Genomic DNA, 26,645 nt, shown 5'->3' with positions numbered 1-26,645 from the left:
AAGATACTGATTGTTCACCAAAAATAATTGATTGTATGTATGAAGTACTTCTAGTATTACATACTATTTGTCTTCCAGTAATGCCCAGATTAGAGTGATATGCAGGCTCCTGTTGTGCTGAGCTTGGCAGTACTATGAAGGCTTGAGTGTAGAATTTAGAGTTTTGCAGACATAAAATCAAAGTAAGGGACCATGCCCCTAATCTAAGCTCTGAAACCTCAGTTTTAAGACAAGATGGCAATAAAAGGAGACAACTAGCAAATTAGACAAGAGAGATGTGAAGAGAACACATGATAATACAGATCAAATGCACACATACAGTTAGCTAGTACCATGGGTTTGCTTGATTTTTAAATAAACAACATCCAATTGTTTGGTTCTGTTATTATTATTTGCTATCTGTAGTGCCACAGTGCCCAGAAGTTTGAGCCGGAAACCAGCACACCAAACTCTGTGCCTGCATTTAAACCTTGTATCTTAGTGCAATCAGACATGGATAAATCAAAGTTGCGGGAATAACCAATGCACACCTCAAACATACTGGTGCAAAAAACTGACCACTGACTTTTGGTAAATTCTGCAGTTCTAGTGACTGACGACCTTGTTTCTTGCAGTGATCACAGGCACAATGTGCTGTGCTTTTCAGGCATCATACATCTGCCCGAGTCTCAGCCTGGAGTCTTTATCCTTTGATAATTCCTCCTGTTGCTTCCTCTATGCTTCTCCTATTATCCAGCTCAATATTTTTACAATATTCTGTTCTTTTAAGCATTTCAGTGTGATGTCACTGCAGGAGCAGAGTAGCCCTCGTGTCAGCCCGCTGGGGTTTCCCAGCTGTGACATTTCCTTCCTGCACCTAACAACTGATTCTCCAAGCTCAGCCTTTTGAAGCTACCAGTTTATTTTCCTGCTTACCTCAACAATTTGGACACCCCTGCCTATTACATGCTGCGGGGATATTTTAGGAACTGACAGGCAAGCTAGTTACTTGATCCAGTGATTATCTCAAAGCTTAATGTATGAGAAGATCATTCTGAATTTCCACTCCCACATAAATCACTGCCCTAAGTAATGAGCCATACATCTGGCAAAACCCCTTCCAGTTCAGGCTGTGCACAAGGCAAGACTCTGTTAACTCTTCAGTGGTACCTTCTTCAAAATAAGCTTCTTGAATCTAGGATTAAAAAGACACTGACTACAGCATGAGACTCACACAACTCTTCATAAAGAAAACAGATATTGCAAGGCTCAGCAGACGACGATACCAGGCTCTCCTTCAGATAACGACTTGCCGTTACGATACCAGGCTCTCCTTCAGGTACCTCAGGATCACACTGTCCACCAGCACAATCCTATCAGTCACCACAGTCACAGTAGGTCACATTAAGATATACTTATAAGCCACTGTCACTTTGCTTGCTGCTGATTCCCAGCAGATTTCAACTTCCTCAGGCTTGTTGCCTAAGCGACATAAAGACATACGACATAAAACCATGGGAGATCATGTAATTCTGTCTCAGAAGGACAGGCACAAGGTGTGACACCCAGGCAAGGATCTTCCAGGGATGTGGAAAGGAACAGAGATCCATGAAACCCTGTCGTGCAGACACAAAATGCTACCAGGTAAGTGTGGTGCTAGGAAACCAATCAATCCCCAAAGTATATCTGGAAAGTAGTCGCTTTGCAGTTGGGATTTCTGAAGTGGAATTCAAAGACATGAACCGGAACCTTACAGTAAGTAAACAAATGTTTCTGCTGTCAGAGTCAAAAATCAGTCTGATGGCAATTCTAGGCAGAATGCATTAGGCACAACAAGACTAAAAAGAATTCAGCTAGAACAGTAACCTGAAATATCCTTTCCCTAGACCACCTCCAGCCCAAAAGTAAGCCTGGTCACAAGCAATATGCTCTGGATAGCTGCCTCCACAGTCCGCCATGCAGGAGGGAACCATTACTGTCCATAAAATTAGCATAGTTCCCTACTGCAAAATCAAGCCAGACTACTTGGAATTTCTGGCTGCAGCCAATTAGTTGCTGCATGCAATCATGCTATCATTCACACTTAGGTATGAATGGAAGAGTTGCTTTTTAGCAGCAGTTTTTTTTTTCTTTTTGGAAGCAAAATTAATTTCACACAGGCAAATACTAATAATACACTCTGCTTCTCCCCCGTCTTCTCCCCCTGCAAGGTTTCTTTTAAAGAAAACAAGAAACCTAACACAAGCCTCACAGAAATTATCAAAAACAACAACCAATTTTCCCACTTGGGCTCCTTGGCACAATTGAGACATTCTGATTTGCGTGTGCAATGATGCGAGTCAGAACTTCTCATTTTTTTAAAGCACTCTTCCTAATATACTTGGCAGTCCTACCGGGTCTGGTAAGTGGAATAAAAACAATAGGCTGGATGTGCTAGGGTAAACTGCAGTGGACAGTGACCCTCAGCTCACTCTTAAGCTCTCCAAACTTTTAGGGAATCAATTTTGGGGCTAGTTTTTCAGTATCCAGCAGTTGGTACATTTATGAATGGCCTTACGAGCGCCTTCTAGCAACCATGGGATTTTGGGAAATTTAATTAACTATGCCCCAATATTTTAACAACCTTGTTCGGAGAAAATTTTATCCAGTGATCAGATCTGAGGGTTTTGAGTGGAAAGCCAGGGTAGAAGACAATCTGCCCCACTATGTCTAGTATTTCTTCTTAAATTGCATATTCTGCTCTCAACAAACCTTTTTATTTTGCAGGGTCGTCTGCCATAAAATTGATTTGGGCATCCATCGTTCAGTCACAGTCAGCTTATAAAATCTGACAGTCAGACAAGAGAAGTCACAAATAAGAATGGCCAGGGTTACTTTTCAGAAAACAGAAAAGCTTTCTTTAAGAAAAAATGGAAGGAACAGGAAGGAATTAATTTTTCTTAAGGAAAAATTGGATGTAACAAAATCAGACATGAACAATGAAACATGACTTAATTCTAAATTTTGTTGCATGACCAAATAGAAAATTCTGCTCTGTGGGTGCTGACTGATAGCTCCATTACTATCTCTGTTCTTAACTACGACTTGTAGGCCATGATGTTCCCAACAGAGGCTGCCTAAAGTCAGCTGACCCTATGCAGCCCCAATTCAAGTCAGCTGTCCCTATGCAGCCCCAATTCAAGGCAAAGAACCTCGGTCTGTGTATAAGTTTTAGGTCATGAGTAGCTCCATTTGTGTTCAGAATCGGGCTGAAGCGCAACAACCCAAAAAGGGATTGCACCAGCTTACGCAAGTTAAGAGCCAAGTCGCAGACTCCAGCAGAACGACAAAAACATTGTTTAAAGACAACGTTAGCTGGAGGCTTCATTTGTGAACGGGTCACTTGGCAAAATTCTGAACACAAAACATGCTGCGCCGCTGCCCAAAAGCTCAGCTTTCTTGCGTGCCGGAGCAAAACGGGAAAACAGAAGAAATCTGAGGGTTATAAAGGCTGCCCAACAGGACTTCTCTAATGATGTTGCTGTAAGGCCCTGATGCCAGCTAAAACTGCTGGGAAGTAGCTCTAATTTATGCTACTGGTGTAAACTCTCAAGCCTAAGAAGTGGAGCTTTTCTCTGCTCTCTCTTTGCGCTTTTGCTGTCCCCCCTTGCGAATGCCATGCTGAACTCTTTGCCCTCCCTCTTCCCTGTCACATTGCTTCCACACCTCCCATGCACGCTCTCCCACTTTCTTGATTTTCACAGCTTAGGAAATGCCGTCTGCTGGCAAGGAGACCGACATTCAAAAAGGGAGGAATCTCTGGACAGAGGATGTCTGACTGGCATAAAAGTGAATTTTGTGTTTTAGAGAATCTAAACCTTCCCTTTATTTACCTGCAAAAGTCTAATATTAGGATACTCTTTCTACCTCCCTGCTTTCCTCATTCCACTCCATGCCAGAAAGCTATACTTAGGGAATGTAGATAATTTTCTATCTTTATCAGGGCACCCAGAGAAAAGGGATTTGTGAATTCATGTCCTGATACATATACAGAGGAGGAACGGATTTGCAGATATTTACAAAAACCTAGGCTTAAGATCACACTACTGAACACAACCACACGGGCAAAAAAAGTAGTTGAGAGCCAGCAGTACTAATATAATTGTTGCTGCTTGCTTTTGGTTCCTTCCACATCCAGAGACTGTCTACTCAGATAATGCTCCAAGGTCTTCAGGCTGGAGTCAAACAGTGTTGCTTTCCCAGGCAGGATAGAAGAGCGATGTACTGCCCTTGCATTCCTGCATCAAGCAGTTCTTACTATGTTTAAAACAATCTCACCGACAGTTGAAATACTGGCAGTGAAATGAAACACATACTTTTTTTTTTTTTTTGTAAGAAAGAAACCAAAAAATCCAGAATAAAAAGAAAATCCAGTACTTTGGCATGCATGTAATTGAAAAGACAACTGAAAGTTACTTATTTGGGCCCATCTTCTCTCTAAGACCTGAGCATTCCTCTGAAATCTAGCCCTGATGAGATATTCAATAAAAGTCAAATGAGCGAAGTTACTAAGCGAATACTAAGCGAAGTTCCACTGGCTTCAGGAACTGGGCCTTGGCTGCACACCAGAAAGCGTTTAACGTAAGTGCAAATTCCAGCAAAGTTATGAAGATCCTTTAAAGATGTCACTCACTTGCAATCTTAATTTGCTAATTCCCTGGCGAGATTCCCTCTTTCTCTGTAGGACACCTTTGCACGTTATAGAAAAGATGACAAGTAGTAGTTGCTGGCTACAGAGGTCCTAAAATGTCGCTGCTTAGCAAGAATTAAAAAATGCATTTAATTTTATACACAGCAGCAAACACAGCTTGACTGGAACCTCAATGGTGCTACTGATGAGAACATCTTACTTTTTGGTATTTTTTGTAATTTCATCATTCTAAGCTTACTGTCTGATCATTTGCTTCAAAGGTTGGATCCTTCCTTATTTTGTCCTTCATCTGCTAGCAGAATTCTTCCCTGCACATATCATCATTGCTAACACACTAATCCCTTAGCATATCCACCATAAAATAAAATAAAAATGGCTAGCTTGAAAGAGAGTGCGCCTTTATGTCTACATGTGCATTTGTATATACACAAATGTATATATTAACTGGACTGCAGTGCATAATTTTTTTTATCTACTCCATAAGGAGCTTGACCAAAATGTTCTTTTGATATGAGGTCACTGACTATCAGTGTTCTGAAAGAATTGCATAAAATTAACCATGTAATCTTTACAAATTTAACAGAAAAATGTCTTTATTTAAATTTGTGCATCAGTCTTGCTGGATATCTAATGTGAAACCAGAGATCTCTCCTTTCTTTTCAGGCTTCTTTTACTTTATTGCATTCTAACGTACAATCAGCTAGAGGGATTTTTCAGGAAGGTTTACATCTGAGGATTTATATTCTCTGCTAGATGTGCTGCTGTTTAGCTCATGCTTTACTTCACTGGACGGTATTGAGTGAAAACAAGAACAAAAACAGCTTCTGAAATCTGATCATTTATTTTGAAACAATGGAACAAGGATAAAAATAAAGGCAATTTTTTCTGTATTATTTTATAGGTGGTGAATATCTGTGTAGGATAGTAACATGCAAGACAGAAACAACTAACTCCTTTGTTGTTGCAACTGAATACATAAGTGTGTAGAAAGCTGAACTCCAGAAAGCAACCTTGCCTATCTTTTGCACAAGTCGTATTACCCATGCACTAGCCATGATCTGTCTGCTACACACCTCACGAACATTACATTCTCCTTTGTAGTAAGAGGCTGATATGAAAGATGGAGCACCTTCACACCAAGGCTGCAAAGCCGTGCTCTGGCGAGATGCCAGCTCTGATGAGGCACAAGACGCTCTGATGGGACTGTACCAACAGGACGCTACACTTTATGCTGCTCTTTTCTTGCAGGTGTCCTGAGCATCTGGATAAGCAATAACAGTACCTTCCTTCTGCCTGTCTCGGTGGATGTGCCCCTAAATGGCAAACGCTCCCTACTCTGGGTCAGCAAGCATCTTCCAAGCTTACAAACGACGTAAATAATTTGAAGACAACTGGGCACAGAGGAAGACCGAACTGGTCAGAGCTCGTCAAAACCTGTAACTGCTTTTCAGGGTGACAGATGAGGAATTTGATGTGTCGAGTTTTAAAACCAAAACATTTTAATTCACAAAATAAACATGAACCGCCATCATTTATTTGTGCTTCAAACACATACGAATACAAAAATATTGTCTCAGTCTTGGCCTGTGATATGTAGGATATTCTGGAACTCTTAGTAACAGTCTCCTTTTTGCCTCTGTTGCTACAGTAAGAAGAACCTATAAAGCATTTTGGAAGTCAGATTTAATAGAAGGGCTTTTCTGCCTCCAAAGGAAGTATTTCAGAACCGATTAACCTTCTAAAATCATAAATAGAACATTTCACTGCCAACAGCACAGCCCAAATGACTAACCTTTTAAGGGAAAAGTGCAGAGACAAGCACACAAAAACAAGATAGGAAGGAAAAAGACTTGCATTTTCAAGTTCATTAAAAAAAAAACTAGCCAAAACTGCAGTAAATAGAAGTATTATTTTTGAAATAGTAAAATCTCTATAGTGTCCTCTACAATATTCACCACTGATTAAGATAGGTGATGACTTTTTCTGGGAATAGCAACTGCACCGTGACAGTGTCAAAGACTGATCTTAAAGAGAAGATAAAAAAGAGACTTTGTTTTCCCCCTGCAATAGGAGAACGGTACCTCTTTCAGATCCTTGATAATAGTGCCTGGGAGGAACAGAGAATTACTCAGACCACAGGGACGTCTGCATGAGGTCATGACAGACACAGAGAGGAAGAGAGAAAATGGACTATTTAACTGGCCAAAAGAAGGTTTAGAGCTTCAGAAGATTTTGTTTTGCGAAAGAAAATACTAGTTGTGCATAATTCTGGTCCAGAACTGCAGAGAAGAGAGAACAGAATGGGTAGCGACTTAACCTCTTCTCTCTTGCAACACAATTAAGACGGAGGGGCAAAGAATTAGTTTAATAGATGTGCATCAACAAATCACTTCGCCTTTTCAATAAATGACCAGGAAAAAAAATTAAAAGTAACATCTAAATGACAGACAAAAGCCTTCTTCTCAGAATATCTTATACATAACAAACTCCCCTCCCACGCTCCTAAAAGCACAATGAAGATTAATATACTTAGGAAATCTTAGGAGACATCATCCAGGAAAACATTATCTGATCATCTTAGGATGTGAAAAACTGTAATTCAAGAGGGCTATATGGCAGGCACAAGGTTTCCAGTTTTCAATCAGGCATAATCCTTTTTATAATTCAAAGTCATGGTAGTAATTCACTCCCACAGGCTCTCTGATCACCCTAAACTGCTTCTCCTCATTCTGCTCATGAGCTCATCAGGCTTTTTATTCAGACTTAAAGGATTTTTAGAGCAAAAATCTGTGACATTCACCAACTCTAATCCCCCACTTCTCACACTTGCCTTCTGCTACTTTTTACAAACTCCTTTTCCAAACACTGTCTTCATATTAGCTTCTGCAGACCTGCTCTTTTCTCTTTTTTCCTCCGTTTTGTTAGAGTTTCTAACCTTTCATACTCCTGCAGCCTTTTGCTAGTCCTTTTATCTTCTGTATTTGCACTCCCGCCTCGTTTCAACATTTCCACTGCTGTCACCATTCTGTCACGGACTTATTCCTTTACTCTTCTGTTCCTGACCTGCTTCTCTCTCTCTTAGCGTCATCACTGAATTTGGCTGACATCTCTTTTGGATGTCCTGATGTTCATCATATCTTCCCATAACCAAAACATAAGTCCTTTCTTTAGCAATATCACAAACTCATTTTTTGACTGCTTCCTCTTTCTGGTTGTGAATGTTTAAATCATATCCCAGTTCTGTCACCAGTGTTTTCTCTCCAGCTTCATTAAAAAAAATGAAAGCTCATCGTCTGAGAATGAGATACAGACACCTCTCAACACTTTGTTTCGTGTCTACATTTCCACATGCATAAACAATAAAGAATAAGTATGTGGTCCTAGTAAAGAGTATGGACGCAGCAAACACATCCTCAAATATGAAAATTGACCAGTGTTTTCAAAGTGACTGCTCATCTGGAGTGCTTCTTTTAAAGATTTCTAATTTCAAGTATCCCAGAGCAAATCAGTCTGCAAAAGGGTCCCCAAACGACTCAGACTCACCAGACGCACTGGAACTTCTTGGCAAATAAATATGTTATATAAACAGAAAATTGTGGTTTTTACTATTTACAGTACTGTCATTAGTCATGTATTTGAAACAAAACATGCACAGTAACGATGATTTAGGGTTGTTTCTAAATCCGTAGCTTTGAATGCATCTCTGAACAACTTATGTAACATGTAGAGAAATTCTAAATTATTGTGCAGCATCCACGCACGCTATTAAATGTTAGAAAATTATTAAATTATAAGATGAGCTGCTTTTCTCTGGGATATAGCTTATAAAGCAATTGCCTCAGTCACGCAAAGACACTATCTTCCTTAGCTGAATGCAGCTTGAATTCATCTGACTGATGCAATGGAGGACACAAGTCCAAACACTGCATTTCTTTCAACCTTCCTCTTTTCATGATTTCTCTTCCAACATGTGTATATTCATAAAAAAAGAAAAAGAAATCGGGAAAAAAATCTTGCCACTTCCACCTGTTGCACTTCTTGCACTTCCAACCTTTTCACAGCATGCCGTCTGTGCTGACGACAGTGCAAGGGCAATAGCAGAGAAAGGAGGTGTAGGAAGTCCAGATCTGCTTATGCTAATAGATCACAAGGTGGACCTTCATGCTTCTCAGATTGTTTATTATCCGGCCAGCAGTCATGGCTTTGCGTGTAGGACAGACAAAAGAACAGGCAAGGCATACAGCTGCCAGATCTCTCTGCTTACTTAAAAGACAAAGTGGGAGATTTCATGACCTTAGTCACAACACGGGGTGGATCTGGATCAAGCAGGGAGCAGTTGTCACAGGATAAGGCTGTAGCTTGGTACGTGGTTTGGCTCAGCACCCAAAGAAGGCAATGCCGCTGCCCCTGTCTTGCCCCAGAAACCCATGTTCTAGGCAGAGAGTGGAGACGAGCAGCAGCTACGGGGCTGCCAATGCCCAACAGCACAAAGTGACTCGTGGGACAAGCAAGCGAGTCTTGAGCCCAGGGCTGAAGGGGAGGTTTTGTTCAGTGTGAAAGGTTATCTGGCTGGAAGCATCAGCTAGCTTCTTGGTCCTTCCTCATGCTGCAGGAAAGCAGGCTATTAGCTGATAGTATACACCACAAAACAGAACTTTACCAGCCTCCAAAATCCGAAAAGAAATACAAACTGGAGAAGAGAAAAACATGAAATGGTCAGGCGCAGCAGATGGCGTTAGCTCAGGAAAGAGGGATACGACGGTTCAAGAATATTGCCTGCTCTGGTATCAGTTATGTTACCATTCTTAAGATTTAACTCCTCTCTATCACACCTTTGACAAATTATGGGGTCAGTTAAAAAAAAAAAAAAAAAGGTTTTGGTTAAAATGGCAGATTTGTTCCTTTGGTATAAAAATACCACAGTTATGCCTGCTAAACTCCTGACCAAAGTGAGGTAAAGCTAAATATATAATAAAAAGAAAACACCTTCAGCTGTGTTGCACTCCAGTTAGCACAGTCTCTATGCGTCTTAGTGAGCATATGGGAGCCATTCCATCATCAACACTCATTTCTACATCCAAGTACTGACACATACACCATTACAATGGCTGTGGCGATTTAGAGGATGCTGTTGCAGAGGTAATACAACTACACTGGTTTGGCATAGGGAATCTTCACTAATTAAGAGAAAGGTGCACAAGTGAGGGAGTGAGGAAAGGGATGGTGGAGGGAGGTGGTGAAAGAGAAACCTGGCATTGTTTGCCTAAATATATAGGGCTAACATATAGAAAGAAGTCTTACTGTATAAACATGATGCACTTGGCAAGGGAATAACGAAGGGGCAAAGGCTTCTGGTAATGCTGGTACGCGATGAGACAGTTTGGTTCAGTTTTCATGTCCATTTTCATCGAAACACATGGTTCTTCTTGGCAGGAGAGAGGCCAAAGAGAGAAACTGTCTGCACTGTACACTGTAACCATTGGCAGCATAAGGGTAAACTGTAGTTTGACTACACTAAAAAGCAGTAGAATGTGACAGTATTTCTGGATATACGCAGCAAAATCACCTCCCCATTTTTGGCAGCCTCACAGTCTCCCCATTTTCTCTCTGAACTATCAGGGACAATGCCCAGAGTCACTTTCACTCCCCATTCTGATCAATCTTTTAGTTATGAACACAGAATACATAGATCTGAGAAACAGCCTGGCAGCAGCCAGCAGTGTTGTTTTGCTGTGTGCAGGGTACAGAAAAAGTTCTTTTCTCACTGGGCAAAACCAAAAACTACAACCAGTGACTTGGTGTTATCCTAATAACTGAGAGAATTTGAGACCAAATCCCACAAGCATTCCTGCCTATTTCTGCACATGGAGGGATCAGAGAGAACATAAAGAAGAAAATTTGTTTATACGTTTTCCTACCTGTGATGCATATACGTATCCCAGAACCTAATGCATAAAACAGTGTTACCAAGCTTTGCCTTGGGATCCATATCTACAGACACATTCAGGGTGAAACCAATACCGAGATGTGTTCTTTGTGTAACAGCTGTGCTCTGCCCTATCCAGACATGACATTTCATTAAGCATAGGGTGATGGCTTGATTCCCTTGGGGAGCCACTGCTGGAAAACAGAACATCTCTTTTCACAAATAGGCAAGGTCACCATGTTCCACACATTCTTCCATGCACACTTTCAATTTGCAGTTGATACAGAGAAAATTAACTATCTGCTTATTAAACATTTCATATTAATGCAATAAAGCATTTTCATGTTAAACTAATTTTACAAAATCTGAGGAAAATCAGTGTTATATTACATTTCAACGCCATGTGCTCAGCATCTCCAGAAGACACTGAAAGGATTCAGATCTATGCCCAAATTATTTTTAGATTTCATTCTTCATGTTCAACTCTGAATTTGAAAAATTCCAAGTTAACAAACATTTTAAAAGTACTAAGTAAGGTACTTTGTCCCTTCACACTGCATTGCCCTTTCATTATTTACAATTTTTTCTTTTGTTTAACAGCAGTCACCTTCTGTTGTGTTTGCATGGACACACTGTGAGCAGGACAGTTCACAAATGTGATGCTTCAAAGTTTAAACCCCTGTAGACATAATCATAGAAACCACTCAAAATTTCACAGATTGTGCAAAGAGCTATACAAAGAGAGATCAAAAACAACAGGCAATTTCTTTTGAAATATTGTAAAGACTAATAAAAATCTGGAGTCTCCATAGGACCTGAAAAACCTAAGCATTATAGAATGCAAATAATTCCTGTCAATCTGCTTTTAATTTTCATCTTATTTCATCCCAACTACTATTTTCATCTGTTTCTACAGAATATTTAGAAGCTGGCAATCTGTTTTTATCTATTTCTCTGGTTCCTGGGAAACTTCTTTTTTAGGATGTGAAAATGAGAAATGCCAGAGTACAACCCCATCTTCCTCCTTGAGGCACCTGAACGACTTGTGAACGCACTCCCCTAAAGTTTTCTCCTTTCAAGGCTGCAGGAACCTCACATAGGGACTTGCCTCCTGCTTTTATTCATGTCAAACCCATTGAAGCAACACTGTTGCAAGGTTCAAGGAGAGGTTATTAAGTCCAGTTTGCTGTTGGCATCTCCAAAACTGCTGACACATGCTAGGAAAAGAAAGGGTACATCTAGTACAGCTGCAACAATAAAACAGCTACTAGGGAACCTCACCTAGCGCTAACAACAACACTGAGCTCTGCTGAGCAACTGAAGGAATAAACCAGTAATATTTATGCAAACAACGCAAACAAAGCGTTAGAAGTCTTGAAAAATAGCTTGGTTCTTCATTTTCTTAGTGATTAAAAAAAAATAAGCAAAATCTATGCAAACACAACACATTTCAAATTTTGCTGTTTGATGATGAAAACCACTATCCACAGTCTTCAGTGACAAAAGCTGTAGAAACAGGTGAATAATGTTAATTGAAAGGAAAGTAATGAACAAATTGTGCACTTGTCAGACTTGGATAAAGCAACCAATGTGATGGTTCCCTTTGTATCATTTAATAACACAAAAGTTCTCCTTAATAAGGAAAGAACATACCCTCTATTAAAAAGACAAAAAATAAATTCTGTTGATAGGTATATTTGAGATTTTTCTAGCTTGATGCCTCAGGACAGTAGCAGAAATAACCTATGCCTTCTCTCAGCCCTACTAATCTCCTCTTCCAGACCTGTTTGTCTCTAAGTATGCTATCTATAGCTCTATTTTATCTCTAACACCCATAGAACTAGAAGGAACACTTTTCTGGACAGTCAAGTCCCGTTCACAGTTTTAAAACACCACTCTAAAGATATGTTGCCCTTTTTCAAATTAATTCCAAGTAAGTCCTTGCCTTGTAGGGCCAAAGCAACATTCGTATTGTCTATGCGCAAATTCACACCAGGAGGAACATCAGCTTGAACTCTGGTACTTATCAAAGTTGGAGGGGTCTGAGCACGTTTATGACCTTTCCAGTGGTCTAAGTTCTCTAGGTCCTCAGGTCACGTCCACAGTAGATAACTACCCTACTAGTGCCTCCTTACAAGCCTTCACGTTCAACGTAGCAAGAGGCTTGGGTGTCCTTCTCATGCTAGATACTTGGTTTTCTTCACCAGGGCAGCAGGCCAAAAGCTCAAAAGAAACAAGTGCGCATGGAAGGCATATGGGTCTTTTCTTCAATGCACTAAACTGACTTAACATACGCGCTCTGCTGCAGGCAGGTTTGGAAAACACCCTCCTCAGATGCAAGAGTATTTCAGCATTTCATAACTGAGGTTAAACTGTGTCTGATATCAAAAGACAGCAGATGCCCAACTGTACTGCAGCAAAGCACATCCCACTATAGGTCGCCAGCAGGCCTCGTCTTATGAAAGAAGTACCACAGTTTATGCTGGCAGTGTGTTTGTTTCACACCCCAACAAGGGCAAGGAGTAAGTTGTGATGGGCTCGCACTCAATTTTATTTTTGAATACTAACATTTGAACACTAATTTTTAAAATAGAGAAGGAGAAAAAGTAGTTCATGAAAGCAAAATGCTATCCTTCTTGCAACAAAAGCATTTGGTAAAAGTTAGTGTTAACCATGTGAACACAGAACACTTATTATCAGTAATTTCATAAAAGTTGTGCCACTTTTACGGTAATATGTTTTTGCAAAAATGAATCCTCAACAAATGGCAATGTGGAAAGGAATAAGAGAATTACATCACTACAGTTTTAAATCCTGCATCACTATCAAAAAGAGGCAGATTTGAGTTCATTCATGCGCAATTCTTTTTGTATTTAGACACAACACAAATACACAGAGGTTAAAGCCCTAGAAAGTATTTTCTTCTTCATGTGTAGAATATAAGAAAAAGTCCTCTGCTGCACCCAGCTAAACAGATTTCCATTTAGAGTCTAGAATAAAATAATAAACTTACCTTGCAATAATAAATAAACTTACCTTGCATTTCAACATATTTGCCACTCTCTCTTGCATTGACTGTCCAGCCTTTGGCCTTACAAGTATATACACGGCTTTCACGTCAGGGCTGGAGCGCAGTAGCTTTTCCACCAGTACTTTGCCCATGAAACCTGTAGCTCCTGTGATGAGGACAGTCTTTCCATTGTAATAAGCTGAAACTGAAGACATCGTGTTCTGTTGTTGTGTCCTTCCTTTAACTTCTTACGGAAGGCACCTGAAAAGATGCAGAAATAAGGCTATAAAAGGCCATGAAGTTTGAGTCAAGACACAGATCAGTTATTTAGGAACTATAGTCTGAGATTACATTTCCTAGTACACCAGCTAAAGCAGTTTACATTAGGTCAGTCAATGACAACCTTAAAGATGATTTTCTCAAGTATTTATTATGAACATAAACTACAACAAAGAAAAAGGTTAATGTGAAAAGCTTAAAAATCAAGTTCAGCTTCATCTTCTATATTATGCTATAGTTGCACCTAGAAGTCATAATTTAGACTATAGCTTATGCTGTCCAAGACTTCTAGCAGAAGACATTCACTGCAGCGTTGAACAGCATTTATCTCATAGATTGTGAAGTGGGAACCACGAATAGATGCCATGATTGTTGTAAGTTCACAGACTAGGTCAGTAATACAAAAGGAAACAGAAACGGATCTCCTAACAGACATCACACATGCCATGCTAGATCACACAAACTCCACTGCGACAGGTGCTTCCATTTCTTGTCAGTCACCACTTTGCAAATTGTGTTCAGTCTTCTCCTATTGTCTTTGATTTGTGGCAAACCCATGGAGAAAGTTCTTCTACGTGGAAGATACAGTGCCATGACATTGCTTTGGAATATTGCAATACTATGCTCCTATGTAGGCCATCATACATAACCAGATATTAAGGCCCCAATTTGTCCCACTTAACTCTGAGAACTTAATTGAGGTACCTAGCTTAGCAGCTTACGTGTCATATGCTTTCTTGACGGTCGATGGAGAGATTTTAGGTACATTGAACTGGCCTCTGGAGATCCTTGGCCCCTTCCATTGACTTATATAAGGGGGCTGGCACATGTCTGGACTCCCACATGAAGTGTCCCAGTTAAGTTTTATAATTAGGTGCAATGGTTTCAGTCCTACATGTCCCCAGCCATCCCAAATCAAACTCTAAGTCAATTAAATGACAAAGCTGGACTGAATCCTCCCAGAATAGCCCCTTTCTCTGTTAGACTAACTGAAGGGAAAAAAAAAAACAAATAAAACCCAACCAAACAAACAAACCAACTCCTACCACTGTCTTTAAAGCATTGCAGAAATCACAGCATGCATGAACTAGACTGCCTCCACTGCAAGGGAAAGGATCATGTAAAATAGGAATAAACATTTTGAAGCAAGCCTACAAAATCTGAAACAAAAAGAAAAAAGAACGGTAGAACCCTTTCAGTCAGATGCTCAGGGATTGTAGGAATGATCTGCAGGTACCCCAGAAAAACTTCTCCTCCTCCTGCAGAAGCTTCAAAGACAATCTTGGCCATTTTAAATTTTTCAACACAATGCAAATGAGCTGCATATTAATTCTTCAGCACCAGAAACACAAATATATAGAAACAGAAGTGTAGATTTCTGCATTTTTACAAAGGCATTAGCACCCACAGGAGTTAAAGTGATCTGCAGTCTGTGTTAATGTGCTGGCATCGTCTCGTTCTATAGCAGAGGCATCTACCCCGACCTGAGTTTCCATTCCTACAAATCTGCAAGTTTTCAGTCACAGTATGGCTACATGGAAGCATTAAATGCCTATTTCCAAAGGGCTATAACCCAGACATGTAAATGAGAGACTCAAGCCCAGCAAAATATTGCTCGTTCCCTAGTGATACCAGGAACTGCAGCACCCACATTGGAAAGAAAATACCAAATTTGAAAGAAATTTATAATGAATCATCAGGTGTACCATCCATTTTAGAAAGTGGGTCAATCAGAAACACTTCTGAAGGATGTGATTTTACAAATTAATAGCTGTGGGTATTCTGATTTGGTAAATTCAGGTTTTAGCCTACTTTCAGGTATGGCCTAGTTCACAGTTTAAACGAATGCAACAATCTCATCTAGGGCCTATTAAAAACGTATTCTGTCAAAGAGCTGGCCACTTGGGAAGCTAGATAAACAGGTTAAATTATTAGATAGTTAACTTATTCATAATAGATGAACGCCACATCTCTTTCAGGTTGGGAAAAAATGAGGGATATTGACAGAAATTTGCAGAACCTGGAAGTGTGTGACAGTATGCGCGAATCTAAAAGAATATTTTACTTTAGTCAGAGTGAGATGGAGGTGACCAAACATTTAAGAAATTTGGTATGACACATGCCCTGCCAACCAGACAAAGTAATGAGATTATCTCATGGCTTAGTTACCAGAAGAAATAATTCTACTGAACATAAAGAAACAAAAAGATGAAATGTGAGACAGTTTCCAGTCACAGTGTACATTGCTTTGAGCTCATTTTCAGAAGGTCAGTTAAGTTCAACCTAATCTCAGTATAGTTTAACTACTTTACTCATTTTACAGTATGAGATTAATGTTTCATACTACTCAGCTGTGTACTCTCATATTCTGCTAGCAACGTGGTACATCTATAAAGTACTTGCACTACAGACTTGGAGATTACCACAATTTTTAATAGGAATTCTTCTTCTCACACTTCAATAACACAGAACATTTTCAACCTGTATCACCATACGTTAGCTCTTTGCATTATAGTTGTAGACTACAACAAAAATAGCTCTTAAGATTTCCAAATCTGGATATCAATTTATTATGTTGTTGCATTTGGGATCTCTGAGTTATCCAAATGAGATTTCATGTGGACAGATGTTCAATGCTTTCTAGAAGAGTAAAAAATAAAAATCACACTCCCTTAAAGTATCCCTAAAATTACCCCTGCAGCCAGATTTCATTAAGTACTTCTGGCAAGGGCTGCACAAGCCCTCTACAAGCCTAACTAACAATTTTTCCCCATGTAATTTAAGGCCATTTAAAAAGTTTGCCTCCAAAAAGTCAGGAAAACAACTGCATCTTCAAAACTATTTCTGATATGCTGATAATTCAGTAAATTGAAGGTCATCACTAAGCATCTGGAGGACAAGAAGGTGATCAGGAGTAGTCAGCATGGCTTCACCAAAGGGAAATCATGCTGGACCAATCTGATAGCCTTCTATGACGGAATGACTGGCTGGGTAGATGAGGGCAGAGCAGTGGATGTTGTCTTCCTGGACTTCAGCAAGGCTTTGGACACTGTCTCCCATCACATCCTCCTAGGTAAACTCAGGAAGTGTGGGCTAGACGAGTGGACGGTGAGGTGGATTGAGAACTGGCTGGATGGCCGAGCTCAGAGGGTTGTGGCGACTGGCGCAGAGTCTAGTTGGAGGCGTGTAGCTAGCGGTGTCCCCCAGGGGTCAGTCCTGGGTCCAGTCTTGTTCAGTGTATTCCTCAGTGACCTGGAGGAAGGGACAGAGTGCACCCTCAGCAAGTTTGCTGAGGATACTAAACTGGGGGGAGAGGCTGACCAGAAGACTGTGCTGCCATTCAGAGGGACCTGGACAGGCTGGAGAGGTGGGCGGGGAGGACCCTCCTGAAGTTCAACAAAGGCAAGTGCAAGGTCCTGCACCTAGGCAGGAATAATCCCATGCACCAGTACAGGTTGGGGGTTGACCTGCTGGAAAGTAGCTCTGCAGAGAAGGACCTGGGAGTGCTGGTGGACAACAAGTTGAGCAAGAGGCAGCAATGTACCCTTGTGGCCAAGAAGGCCAATGGTCTCCTGGGCTGCATGAGGCAGAGTGTTGCCAGCAGGTCGAGGGAGGTGATTCTGCCCCTCTGCTCAGCCCTGGGGAGGCCTCTCCTGGAGTACTGCATCCAATTCTGGGCTCCCCAGTACAAGAGAGACATGGCACTCCTGGAGGGAGTCCAGCGGAGGGCTACCAAGATGATTAGAGGGCTGGAGCACCTCTCCTAGGAAGAAAGACTGCAAGAGCTGGGCCTGTTCAGCCTGGAGAAGAGAAGACTGAGAGGCGATCTCATCAACGTGTACAAGTATCTGAAGGGGGAGTGTCAAGAGGATGAGGCCAGCCTCTTCTCTGTGGTGCCCAGCAACAGGACAAGAGGCAACAGGCACAAACTGAACCACAGGAAGTTCCATCTGAACCTGAGAAAAAACTTCTTCACTGTGAGGGTGACAGAGCATTGGAACAGGTGGCCCACAGAGGTAGTGGAGTCTCCTTCGCTGGAGATATTCAAAACCCGTCTGGATGTGATCCTGGGCAATATGCTCTAGAGGGCCCTGCTTGAGCAGGGAGGTTGGACGAGATGATCTCCAGAGGTCCCTTCCAACCTAAACGATTCTGTGATTCTGTGATAATGGAAGCGTCAAACACAGCCATACAAAATGAAGCTTCAAACAGAGTCTGATTTTCTTCCTCCTGTATGGCTAGAAGAAAAGGTAAGAAAGTACACATCCTTCCTGTTTTCTATTCAGAAAATAAAACAGGCCAAGTCAGGCAGCATATAGTTAGCAGGTCTAGACTCAGAGTTAGATCAGGTCGCTAAGGGCCTCACCTGCAATAAAAAGCTGTGAATGAGGTAGTAGTTGCTTATTATGGGATCAGATTCCTGTCTCCTTACACTACTTCTGTTTTCCTTCAGTTAAGTGTTAGCCTTAAAAATACAACGCTCTTGGCACCCAGTTGATGTTATGCTACTTATCAGTAGAGAGTATCTGCATATCCGTTTCTCAGCATAAACAAATAGATATATTGAGATCATGACACAAATAAAAGCCACAGTGCTGCAATCTACTATGTTCAGAGAGACTCCTGAATCTCTACCATCCTAGCAAATTTAAAGCAGCTTTTACTAGGTTCCAAATTCAAAGGCAGATTCAGACTTGTATTCACGATATGCCCTTACAAAAATTGCTACGATATTTTCCTTTCAACTCAGTCAAGGAATACTGAAATTTTTATTTTGCAGAATCATCTTTTTATTGATATTTTTAAGAAAGTGATTTTTAAATAGGATTTACTCTTCTCTGGTTGTAAAGGATTTTGTTTGGCCTTTGTAAAGAAAGCATTGAAGAAGCTATGGAGATTTTAAGAAACTAGAGGATTTCTAAGGTCAAAGGGTATATTCCTCGGCCTAATGAAATTTTGAATATCTACTCATCAATTACAAAGATCTATAGGTACTTCTTTTTGGTTTTTACACTCAATCAAATAAAGAAAAATTGTTCCCTGCAAAAGTTTATATATATATTTTTAAGCAATAAGCAATCAGCAATCAGCACTGAACATTTAACAACTTCCCAGGCAATTAAGCTGCAAGGGATTAAGCATTAAGAAAAACATGCCAGGTCTGAACCATTGTCTGCAGCTGTCTCCAGCGAGCTGACCCCTAGCCATGGAGACAGATGAAGGCTATTTCAGAGCCGGGGGTTCCCACTGCACTCCAAGATGGTACGGCCTGGGGGTGAGAATGGCCCAGACCTGGACTTTCTGAAACCCACATTCAAGTGATTACTTACAAGCTGTTCTAGTGGTTTAGGCACTAGATGAGAGCAGGAAAGTAATCGCTGATACCAGCTAAATTACCAGGCACAGCATCTTTGCAAGAGTATACACCTCACTGATGCTGACTCATCTAAGACAGCGACTTTTTGGACATCCGGCCAGGAAACACAATGAGTCTCTCTGTAGGCACAAGTACAAAAGCTGCTTTAAGAGTAAAGCTCTGTTGCTGGTGCCTGCAACAATCTCCTCTGGATCAGACAGAAAGGATGATCTACAACACTGCATTACAAATAAAGCCATGTTCTCATGCCAGAGGCGCATCCTGAAGGACAAGCAAAAAAAAAAAAAAAAAAAAAAAAACACACTGCTAACACGCTCTTCCTGTATCAGAAAACTCTCAGATCCTCAACTGAAGCATAAAGCAGAACTTTTCATCCTGAGAGCATATGTGATTGAAGAACTCCTTCCTAAGGCATTATTTATAAAGATTTAAAAACTTTTGCCTCTCTGTTCATTAATACTCTCTTAAGCATGACCATAGAGTGACTTGTTCCCCCTTTCATCTTTACTCGTAGTGCGAGATGACGAGGGAACACCAAAGCTGACACACAGTTCCACAACCTTGAGGTTAGGGCTCAGGTCCCTTCTCTCACTTGCAACGGGGCAAAGCAAGGGGAGTTTGACTGAAGGAGATGAAGCTGCTGTGATACAGGACTGGCAAGAGATGAGAACCGGGCTCAAAATTAACCAGAAACTCAATGCCGAGGCCTAATACTTTTAGTTCCACTCATCTTATCACCTCTGTAGAATAGGTAAATCTACTAACATGTACACCTCTGCAGTACAATGTACATGGAATACAGTCCTCCTTGTACAAAAGCAACGGTGAAGAGAAATAAATTAAAATATACACAGGTGAAAGCAGGATCCCTACAGCTATGTCTGCACTACTGCTAATAAAATCAGCTAGGGACTATTATCTGGCTGACAATTAGCCAGTTATAATAGCACAACTTGTTTCCAAATAGTCATCAATTGTGTTGATAGTCATCAACACAAAATGGCTGCATTCAGACTTCCCACTAGGCAAGGTCTGGGCTTAACCTCCTAACCGTGCCTAGCATTTTTCTGGGAGACCCGTCAGGGACCAGAATTGCACGGATCATACTAATAATTAAATGGTGGATATTCATGGATTTGTGCTTGAGCCTATGCCCTGGCACTGCCTGATTTATTACTCTAGGCATAGACTGTGGGACCTGGTTCACCAGTGACTGACACCTGGAAGAGCCACTTGAACAGGAAGACATGATGGTACTGTGTCATCCGCTCTTGTTTTTCAAATACACTTTGCTCAGGCTTAGAAAATTATACCACATCCAACACAGCACAGAATCAGACTCAGGTTATAATCTTCACCCAAATACACCTTGGCAAAGGACACTGTCAAGGAAACAATATGCAGTTTAAATAGCAAAGTAAAATTCGTACATATTTTCAGAATTATTCAAACTAAATGAATTTTAAAAATTGATATATTTTCTCCTGCATATCTCACCATAGGGAGATATGCATTTGTTCTAGATGTGTGTGTGTGTGGGGGGGGGTATATACACAAACATATATATTTGTATATTTACACTATAAAAAAACCTATGGATAAAGTATTACCTTTCACAAAGTATCCATATACCAATTTTAAAAAAAAACCTTATTAATACACTGCTCTCATGTTCCAAGTACTTCAACAATACCAAATCTGCATTCAGCTTACAATGGTGTGATGTTGTCAGTCTGACTGTTATGAAAGCCATAGTAACAGAAAGGAGAATATATGCCTGAACCTCATTTGATGCTACTCTGCCGCTGCCCACAGTAGGTCTGTGGCTGCAGGACTGATGGGAGATAGCAAAATGGAGCTCAAGCAGTGAGGGACGGGTACGCAGTGAGGGCATGTGAATAGCTCACTACAGTTCAGACTGCTTGTAAGATTTCTGTGCCCTACTCAACTAGGACAGCAGCCATTTCAAAAACTAGTTTATTGAGATGTTTGTTTTTTCAACTCAGGAGCACAGGAAGACAGGAGATATAGTCTTGTGCAAGAGCAAAGGACTATACACCTGTTAACATATTTCTAGATTCACAAATGACCTCACTGTATCCTTCTACTCAGTCTAATTTTGACGAGTTTTCTCGTATCTGATGCACTTTCACAGCTTTGCATAAGGATGCAATTTCTGTAAATGAGAGGGTCAGAATATTCATGTGAGATGTTTAGACATGATAACAAATGTAGTGAACCAGCTTCCACTAAAATAACAAGTAATAAAAATGATCACTTCAATCTCATCAGTCTGCCTCCTTAATCCATCAATTGTGTTATGAGTTAAAGACTGAACACTGGGAATGCCTGAACAATGTATCTTCATAGAAATCTGCCTTTTTTTTCCCCAGGATGCGTGATAGAGACTCCACAAACGCAGCGTGTAATTACAACACATAAAAACAACTCTTTCTATTGGGGCTGTGCTTTGCCTGAAAACATGTGTACAACTTCTTGCTAATTAATCATCAGTAAGTAAATGATCTCACTGCCATAGGAATAACCTGATATTTTAACTTCAGTGGCCATTAGAGGCGACTACTTGAATAATTAGCATTTTTCCTCCAAAACTAATGAATACACAACAATTGTGTGGTTTGAAGCAAGTCAGTGTAATTGAAAGAAAGCGGGTGCATGAATGAAGAAGCAGTAATATTATTAAAAGTTCAACACCTGTACACTAAAAGAGTCCAGTCTGATATTACTTAGTATAACTTAGCATTCTGTTATTGAAGGAACCAAGAGGTTGCAAAGTTCTATTATTAAAGAAAAATTAAACAGAAAGGAAAAGGCAACAAGTATCTGCATGTGTCATTTACATGGTTTGCACTGGAATATAACATTGGGGATAACAGCTTCAGCCACTTCCCAGTGAAATCTCAGTTGTATGCAGGCACATTAGTTGTGCATGAACTGTCCATCCGAGATACTTTATACGGATGTCAAGGTTTTGTTGAGCATCAGGCTCTGCTTCAGAGAATTCACAGGTTATTTTTAGCCTCAGGACATCTGGAAGTAATAGAGCATGCTATGGCCTTAGAGTTACAGAGCAGAGTCCCACACCATGCATGCTAGCAACACCTGAAATAGTGACTTGCTTTCCATCACAGAGACTGATCTCCTGGCTTCTCGGTAATGCTGGGAGCTAAGTCACTCCATTCCAATGACTTGATTCATTGGGCCAAATTCACAACTGTAATTCCTCTGCAATTGCCAATGTTTCGGCTGGGATTAACATGAGTTAGTTCTGATTTGAGCCTTTTTATTTAAAATACTTTCTGTATATTCAATAATAAACAATAGTGACTCCAAATAGAAAAGGGCTGAAGTTTAACATTGCACTACATTTTGACAACAATGCTGCTAATATGAACAGACAGTACCAACAATGATGCTTTGTAATTACCTAGCATTTTTTCAAAGGTCTTGAGGCACATAGATTTGGCTTGGGAAGAGGTAGGGGAAACTTTACTGATAGCAGAAAGTGAGGCAAAGACAATATTAAAACGGCTGATCTAGGGATAATTTAAAAGATTCTTATCATTTGCCAAGCATCCTTAGTTATTAAATAGCACTAAGAACCTAACAGCAATAAATAAACAGGCAAAGAGAAATTCTAGCCAGAGAATTAAAAGCAAGGGTATAATCCATCTTTCGTATGGGTACTAAAGATGTTAATACAACTCAAAGAAATAAAATCATATGATTCAGAGATGGGCACATTTACAGCCAGCATGAACTCCTGAAGATAATCCTCTTTACAAAAGAGATTTTGCTTCAGCAGTTTACACCAACTGTAACAGTTGTTACTAACAGCCTGTAGATGAAATCACTTTTCTCAGCTAATATATTTCAAATCATTTTTTGTTTGGGAATAGACCTGACTCAATTCCATAACAGCACATTCAAGCAGCAATAAAAAAGGAGAAGCTTTCACTCTTGGAAATCCTTCGTGACTTGAAAAACGACACCAGTTTTGCAATCCCTTTCAATTTGTAACAATTAAATCTAAAGAGACAGTGCAGTGTGACAGCATAATTAAGAGCTGCAGACAACCAGCGGCATATGCAGCTGGATGCTGTCAACTGCTGCACACTACAGGACAGGCAGACAGACACTTCTAAACCTTTCCAAACCCCTGGGAGTTGTGGATGGTTGGAATCTGCCCATTTCTGCAGGGGATCCTTCCCCTCCTCTTTCCACTAACTCAGTCTTCAAGTCAGTATCACCTTGCTTACTCTCTTCTACTTATGACTCTCTTCTACTTATAACCAGCGCTCCTCTCCTAGTCCTCCTAAACTGAAAGCCTACCCTGAACCCTTGTTTCGCTGCCCTCATAACTCTACTTTCGACGAGAGGACTTACTGGGAGCTACTCCACACTAAATGACTAAACACATGTATATATATAAAAGTCCTACTCGCTCAATTAACCACAGATACACATGCACTCATCACTCGCACTGCCCCTTGTAGACCAATAAACACTCAGGCTGCAAGCTAGTCTTGTAAAAGAGTGGTCACTCAGAGATTAGGTCAAAGGACTATGACTTTCCCTGTGATATCAGAGCGGGCAAGTTTTATTTTTTTTTTCCAGAGACCCCAGTTCATAACTTTGTATTAGCAGCCAGCAGTTCTCAGCACAGTATTCAAAGAGTTTCTGCCCCTTTCTGCCACCTGTTCTTGCCCCTTCATCAAAAATAGTGACACTACGGCTGATGCGTGTGTGGATTTGGAGCTTGATCCAGTTTAAGAACAAAATGTGAGGGTGACAGGAGGCTGTAATGTTTTGGCATTTTTTCAAGCCCCACTTTTGGAAGAGTTCAGCTAATATAGCTGCTGTAAGGTTAGCAGCAGTGGGACTGCTGCATTACCCCCTCTTCCACATTCCCCATGGAAAGCCACCCCTTAGTGACCCTGGAAGAGACTGGATGACTAAAACCAAAAGCATCTAAAAACTGTTTGCCTGCATTTCTCTCACAAGTTAAAAAAAAAAAAAAAAAAAGGAACCCTCAGTAGTGACGGATAGTAGCAATCCAAATATTTGTGTGATTGTAGCAACCATGGACTGCACAAAGACCCTGGTGAGATGTGAAGAACAGTCTTCACTCAAAGAGTCAGCAGCAGCATTGATCCAGGTGGTAGGTTTACTTAGATAATGCTCTATGCCAGGTAGTGAGGGAGAGATTACATTAGTGAGGGACTTCTTCCATTTCCCCTAATTTTCCCTCCTCTGTCATTGTAGTCTCTGGGCAGTTCTCTTGCCTGGTTAGCAGTCTTATGAAATCAAATGGAACTTAAATGTTTCCATAACAAAGCCTAAAAAAATGCAAAAAAAAAGAAAACAACAAAAAAAAAGAGAACTGAGTCCAACATACCAGGAATGTGGTCAAAGTGATGATGCCTAATGACTGAGTTCTTAAGCAGCACACGTTCATCTAAACCTTGTTACATTGCTACTCATATTTTTTACAGTGATTCCCAGTAGAAGCTGTAAATAGGAGAGATGAGTACCTTGTAATCCTGTGCAGCTTCATCTGAAAACATACATATTTTTATGTTAAGCTTCAAAATAAACACAAAATACCAGTAAATGACGGAACAACACTAACTAAAAACAAACAAAACAAACAAACAAAATCAAATGCTGTAGGAATCCAAATCTATACATGTTTACTCTTCTCTAGCTTCTGATAACTACAGTGACCCCCATTTAATGTATCTGGATTTTCCAAAACATAGAGGCTGTTACTAAAGATAACTTTTCTTTGACAATGTGCATGCACATAGTTGTGTTTGTGCATGCACACATGCATAGAAAAACAGGTTTAGGTTGTAGACACAACAGTCTGTTAAGTGCTTTTCTCCTTAGGTCACAGCTAGTTTTGGCTCATCAAACCCACAACTATCTTTTACATGCTAATGGGTAGAGAATTCCTATTACCTGAAATTCTCAAATTGGAATAGAATAAATATTCCCCTTTTGCTCCTTCCCTCTGTATTGCCCAAATTTGCTAATACCTCTCCTAGAAGACACAGGAAACAACTTCACAGCTGAAGAGATCTTGACATGTGGTCAGTGAAACCTCTGGAGGAGCTCAGATGATTTAGAAGCATATTCTGTGCTGCTTAACAGAAAAATGTGGCAACGATACTAAGAAGCCTGGCAGTCCTGCGACAGCAAGCTAAAATGAAATTTCACACTTGAGATTTCCGATCTAACAGAGTGGAAAAATTTACCGGCTGTGTTCTGCCTCAGCTTTAGGTTAATTAAATATCTGTAATTAGTTTTCTTTGTGACAAAAAGCTAAGCTCAACAGTCCGAGCGTTTTTAAATTCAGGCTGTATTGAAAGGCATAGCCTAGAACACTATTTCAGCCTTTGCTTTAGTTAGGCAGAACAAAGCATGTGTAGATACTGTATCAAAATAATCTGTTGGGGCTAAAAGATGATTTTTTTGAAGTATTTCCCATCAAGAAAAGAAAGTCTTCTTAAAAAGATAACCAGATGGATGTCAGAGCCTATCCTCTCAGCTTCAAGGTAAAGTTAATAAATATATATTTCAAAAAAAAAAAAAAAAGATTATGATTCCTACACCTGTAGCAATCTAGATCTATACAAATTTACCCTCCTCTAGCTTCTGATGTCTGGATTTTCCAAAACATAGAGGCTGTTACTAAAGACGAATTTTCTTTGGCAATGCGTATGCACATATTTGTGTTTGTGCACACACACATGCATAGAAATATCTGTCTAGACTGTCCACTGACAGCATAGATAGCGCTGTCCATAGAAATAGCATAGTTCTGCTTGCAAATCTTCCACCCCATCATCACATCAAAACTCACTTACGACGAATACAAAGGAATAGATCTTTTTTCCCTTTTCCCACGTTTCTCTGTTGCTCACATTTAGAGCATTTTATGGCATCTGGCAATGCCATAGATAGGAGTAGATAGGAGTATCCATCTTACATTAGGGCAGCTGCAGCAGCAGAGCTGCAGCAGTTTCACTGCTCGGCAGGATGCTGCCAAGCCATTATTTTTGCTGAGCAAATGCAGTCAGCTGATGAATATTTCATTCTCCTTATGGAAACACCCAGCAACTGAAGTGAGGAGAAACCAGCAAGCCACTTTTTGTAAGGACCCCTGTATGAAGTGCTACAAGGGGCAAAAGAGATACAATTATGGATCTGGCTTACTTCTGAAGACAGCATGAGGAAATACAACAGAAAAAAAAAGGTAGAATTTAAAAATAAAATATATTAAAAATATAAAGTATCCTAGCTCCTGCAACAGCAGGTATTTCAGACAGATTCAATGGTGCTTCTGCCTCCTATTAAA

At 40.3% G+C, this 26,645-nt stretch overlaps 1 protein-coding gene across 20 annotated transcripts in view; it reads right to left on the bottom strand.

The window, feature by feature from the left end:
* The window catches only part of FAR2 (fatty acyl-CoA reductase 2), a 155,670-nt gene that overhangs the window by 70,476 nt on the left and 58,549 nt on the right, over positions 1-26,645 (bottom strand). For 18 of the 20 annotated variants that reach the window (XM_068953522.1, XM_068953584.1, XM_068953601.1 and 15 more), the window contains one exon: positions 13,632-13,866. In XM_068953522.1, the coding sequence (XP_068809623.1) occupies positions 13,632-13,820 (189 nt within the window). In that variant the 5' untranslated portion in view covers positions 13,821-13,866. Of the gene's footprint in view, positions 1-13,631; positions 13,867-24,680; positions 24,840-26,645 lie in introns of those variants that run through there. The other 2 variants (XM_068953637.1, XM_068953591.1) reach the window with 2 other exon arrangements.

The sequence above is a fragment of the Struthio camelus genome, chromosome 1 (genome assembly GCF_040807025.1).
Source record: "Struthio camelus isolate bStrCam1 chromosome 1, bStrCam1.hap1, whole genome shotgun sequence".
NCBI classification, from domain to species: domain Eukaryota; kingdom Metazoa; phylum Chordata; class Aves; order Struthioniformes; family Struthionidae; genus Struthio; species Struthio camelus.
This window is presented reverse-complemented; position numbering and strand designations above follow the sequence as displayed.